The 4,708-nt window shown below is 46.9% G+C and overlaps 1 protein-coding gene across 1 annotated transcript in view; it reads left to right on the top strand.

The window, feature by feature from the left end:
* LOC102249846 (aldehyde oxidase 2) overlaps positions 1-4,708 on the top strand; it is a 45,550-nt gene that overhangs the window by 36,457 nt on the left and 4,385 nt on the right. Inside the window, exon 26 of the mRNA XM_005874138.2 lies at positions 840-1,007. Within this exon, the coding sequence (XP_005874200.2) occupies positions 840-1,007 (168 nt within the window). The remainder of the gene's footprint in view (positions 1-839; positions 1,008-4,708) is intronic.

Below are 4,708 nucleotides of genomic sequence, written 5' to 3'. Positions count from 1 at the left end.
GCAACAGGGAGGGGCAATTTTGAAAGGAAGGCCAATCAACAGGCCTTTGGATTCTCTTTGGGCTGGAAATCACTCTGAGGGGGAAAGGCAAAAGGATGCTCAGAGCCCACAGAGAGCAGCTCTCAGGGCAAGCAGGACCCTTGGTTCCTGTGGTTGTGGCCAGCCCCGCACAGGCAGACCGGGAAGTGTACTAACAGCAGGGACCTACCAGGTACCAGGTGCTGTGCTTTTGTGCTACCTGAATGTCACCACACCCTGAGAGGTACGTGTCATTGCCTGCATCTCACTGATAAAGGGAAAGGGACTCAGATTCAGTTTCTCCAGCTCAGGGGTTGCAAATGGGGCCATTGGCCAAATCTAGCCTGCAGATGTGTTTTCCTTGTCCTACACGGTGCTTTTTAAAGTCATGAAATTTTATTTATTTTTAATGTATTTTTGTTGATTTCAGAGAGGGAGAGAGAGATAGAAACAGCAATGATGATTGGCTGCCTCCTGCACACCCTACACAGGGCATTGAGCTTGCAACTCAGGCATGTGCTCTGACGGAGAATCTAACCATGACCTCCCAGTTCATAGGTCGACACTCAACCACTGAGCCACGCTGGCTGGGCAAGTCAGGGAATTTTACATGAAAATACAAATATCGAAATTATCTTGAAAAATGGGATGATCTGATCATTTGGGCTGCATTTCTGGAAGGCAGCAGTTAGCTAGAACTGAAGAACAGCGGCCTCCTTTAGACAGGACATGGGTATCTCTATTTCCCCATAATCCCCCCTGACTTCTATCGACGTATAGTTCGGTGTAGACGCTTCTAAAACAAATGTGCTCTCTTGCAGGGCCTGGGGGAGTCCGGAATGTTCCTGGGGTCATCTGTATTCTTTGCCATCACTGATGCTGTGGCCGCCGCACGCAGAGAGAGAGACACAGCCGAAGACTTCACAGTGAAGAGCCCAGCAACCCCTGAGTGGGTCCGGATGGCCTGTGCAGACCGGTTCACAGAGATGGTAGGAGTTGTTGTTTATTTTCCTAGTAGGGGATTTTTCTTTTCCTCCTTCTCATACCTCTTAGGTAAATGTGTAATCTAATCTGTAATCAAATTAAAAGATGGAAGTTAAAATCAGTCACAATCCCACTAACCAGAAATCACCATCTCTCTCTCTCTCTCTCTCTCTCTCTCTCTCTCTCTCACACACACACACACACACACTTTCAACCATCTTTCCTTTGGATAAATTATTTACATAAAGATACACAATCTTACACTGGATCTGTCACCAGTCTGACCACCCTCCCTCCACCTATCTTTTAATTCATCTATGTTTACACGTAAAATAGACCTTATTTATACAAAATCAGGGCATCCCTGACATGAACATTTGAAAAGGTCTGAGCAGTGTAATTGGGAGTGACTCGGTGAGCCTTCACTCACATCTGGATTGAGAAGATACTTTTTCCCATGAAAGATCACTCAAAAACTAGTTGCTTAAACCCATAAAGAAAATAACTGACCAAACTTATGTATCCCACAAACTCATCGTCTTTATTTAGAGCCACTGGCCCAGGTTTTGGAGACGAGGGCAGGGCAGAATGTCTAGCTTCGCAATAACAAGCCCCTTGTTATTGAGGCTGCTTAGACCATGTTGAGAGCGACCATTTACCCCTCATCTTATCCTGACCCGCAATCTTCCTCGCAGTCCACTGACCTCATATATGAGAATATAAACCCTTCAAGTGCTTGGGAGCCTTCGGAGGTTCAAGAGTTCCTCTGCTCTTGCCTCCAGACCACTCCCTCGGCTAGGCACCAGCAAGAGGGTGAGCAGAAGCCGCCTTGAGTGGAGCCTCCTGCGGGAGGCGGAAAGGAAGCCCTGACTGTTGTTTAAAATATATATATAGAGAGAGAGAGAGACTTTAGAAGGAAGGGAGAGGAAGAGAGAGATAGAAACATCAATGATGAGAGAGAATCATTGATCGGCTGCCTCCTGCACGCCCCCTACTGGGGATGGAGTCCACAACCTGGGCATGTGCCCCAACTGGGAATCAAACCCTGACCTCCCGGTTCATAGGTCGACGCTCAACCACTGAGCAACACTGGCTGGGCTGACTCTTGGTTTAACAGAGAACCAGAGACACACAAAATGCAGATGCTTCTGCTACTTCCTGTCACGGGAAATGGCAATACTCCTCCATCCAGGTAGTAACACAAAACCAGAAACCTAGGAGCTGGCCTGACATTTCTCCCTTTCTCTCTCCGTAGCCAGTCCCTCACCATGTCCTGTTCATTTCAACCCCTAGCAATCTCCTGCACCACTCTGTTCCTCCATCCAACCACTCTTAAACAAACGTTTGTTGAGAAACGAATAGGTGCCAGGCATGCTGGGTGCTGGCAATGAAAGAGATCTGTCTCCACTTACTCTCTAGAGACTCTCAGTCCAACCCCCAACTCTCTAGTCTGGGTCAGAGCGGCCGCCTAACAGTCTCCCGACACCCACGGCAACCAGAGATTTGTGGTGTGACAGATATGATCCCCATTGCTCTTGGGTTAAAGATAAAACTTTTTTATTTTCCCTGCCATGTCCAGAAACCTGTAAAATCCAGTGTGGCAGACCCTCGCCCCCCACCTCTACAGCCACACGTGGTCCCCACCCTGCCTTCTCTCTCCATCCCAGCCACACTCGCTTCTTCAGGCTGATCCTTGTATCAAGGTCAGAGGCCTCCGCCATGCTCTTCCCTCTGCTAGGAACCATCTTCTTTCCTTTCCTCACCTGGCTAACCGCTACTCACCTTTCATATTTTAATCATATTCAAGAGATGAATTGGGGACTTTGTTCTTGCATAGTGTGAGGTAGCAGGCGTGTAGTGGTGAACCGGACGCAGGTCCCCGCTCTCAAGGAGTTGACGGTGGAGCAGAGGAGAAAGACAAACCCTGCTGTCAGTTATAAGTGCTCCGCTGACTCTGGGTTATCCCTGTGAGTCAATGGAGCAAACTTTTCTAACTTAGCCCTAACCGTTTCTTAAAGTCAAAGGAGGTATGGGTGTGGCTCCAGCTTTAATCACTCATCGTGTAATCATTCATTCATCACCTATTCAGCCCCTTCCATGTGCCAGGCACCAGGGGGGAACTAAAGAAATAGTGAGCTGGTGAATCTTCACCCGCATGGAGTTTACGTTTTACTGGGGAAACCAGATAGTAAACAAACACACAATATAATTTCAGATGAGGCAAAATAGAAGAGTAAGGGGCTAGAATGCAATGGAGAGAGTTATTATAGAATTTTTTATAGAGTTTATTGAGAAGTTTTCTCTGGGTGTTCACATTTAAACTGAGGCCTGAATGAAGAGAAGGAGCAAACATAAAGCTGGTGATGGCATGGTCAAGGCAGAGAACAGCTAGTGCAAAGGCCCTGGGGCAGTTATAATGATTTAAAGTAGATTGGGACTAAGGAGCCCTCAAAAATAAATAATCTTCTTAAGCCTCTGATCTTGCTTCTCGGATGGAAAAACGTGTAGCTGAAAGGCTATAATTGTTCCCACTGGCAGAGAGATGAAAGAAACCGAAGTCGGTGGCTGCACCCCTTATCTTCGCATCAGCAGGGTGAAGCCTGGACAGTCCTTCCAGTCCACAGATTTCCTGGCAACTTGCCTCTGTCACCATCCAGCACTGTTCTTCAGATCTTTAGAAATATGTTTGCTCCTGGCATTCTAACAGCCTGGCCCCCTTACAGACAAGTCTCCTTAAGGCATCTTGGAACACATCTGAGCCTGCATCAGAACTTACATTTGATCCAGCTACATCATGGTTCATAAGTTGAAATATATAATGATTCTCACTGCCATACAATATCGTACTATACCAAAAAAATGTTTTAAAGAAGCGTAGACATTAACATTCTTTGCATTTGGCCTTTGAATCCTGTTGTCAAAACACAGTTTGATCTGCCCAGCCAGGATGGCTCAGTGGTTGAGTGTTGACCTAGAAACCAAGAGGTCACAGTTCAGTTCCCAGTCAGGGCACACGCCTGGGTTGTGGGCTTAATCCCCAGTGTGGCGTATGCAGGAGGCAGGCAATGAAGGATTCTCTCTCATCATACATGTTTCTCTCTCTCTCTCTCTCTCTCTCTCTCCCCCTTCATCTCTGAAATCAATAAAAATATAACTTTTAAAAAACACAGTTTGTTCTGACAGGTGAGAAGATGAGAGGGTCAGAATGTCTGTGACTAGAACATGAGCACTGGAAAGTCCTCTTTTAATAAGCTCCTTATGACCGTAAGGTAAATAACAGTCTATTTCTTAAATAGAAATGACAGTCTGACACAGTAGTTACTTTTCCTCTGGGAATTAAATAACATATGCACTTAAATGCACGTAAAAACACTGTGTAAATACAAGTCACTGTACATATTAGAGAGAAGTCTCCATCAAGGACTCGTCACTGTCAAAGACCTTCTTCCAGATGCGCCGCTCCCCAAGGCTGAAGGGCGTCCACATTCAATCAGGCGGACCTGGCCAGGGCAGAAAACATAGCTCAAGATGAGGATAATTAGCTTCAAGCTTCACCAAAAAGCAGGCGTTAGGAAGAAGGCCGGAGCGTTTTTGCTTAAAAGTGCCACCTGTTTACTTTGGTACCGGCAGCCCTTCCTGCCAGATGCGGATGAGTCTGTTCCCGGGGCAGGCAGCCTGCTCCCCTGCGCTCCCCCTCCCCCATGCA

Source organism: Myotis brandtii, unplaced genomic scaffold (genome assembly GCF_000412655.1).
Source record: "Myotis brandtii unplaced genomic scaffold, ASM41265v1 scaffold4259, whole genome shotgun sequence".
Classification (NCBI taxonomy): Eukaryota; Metazoa; Chordata; class Mammalia; order Chiroptera; family Vespertilionidae; genus Myotis; species Myotis brandtii.
This window is presented reverse-complemented; position numbering and strand designations above follow the sequence as displayed.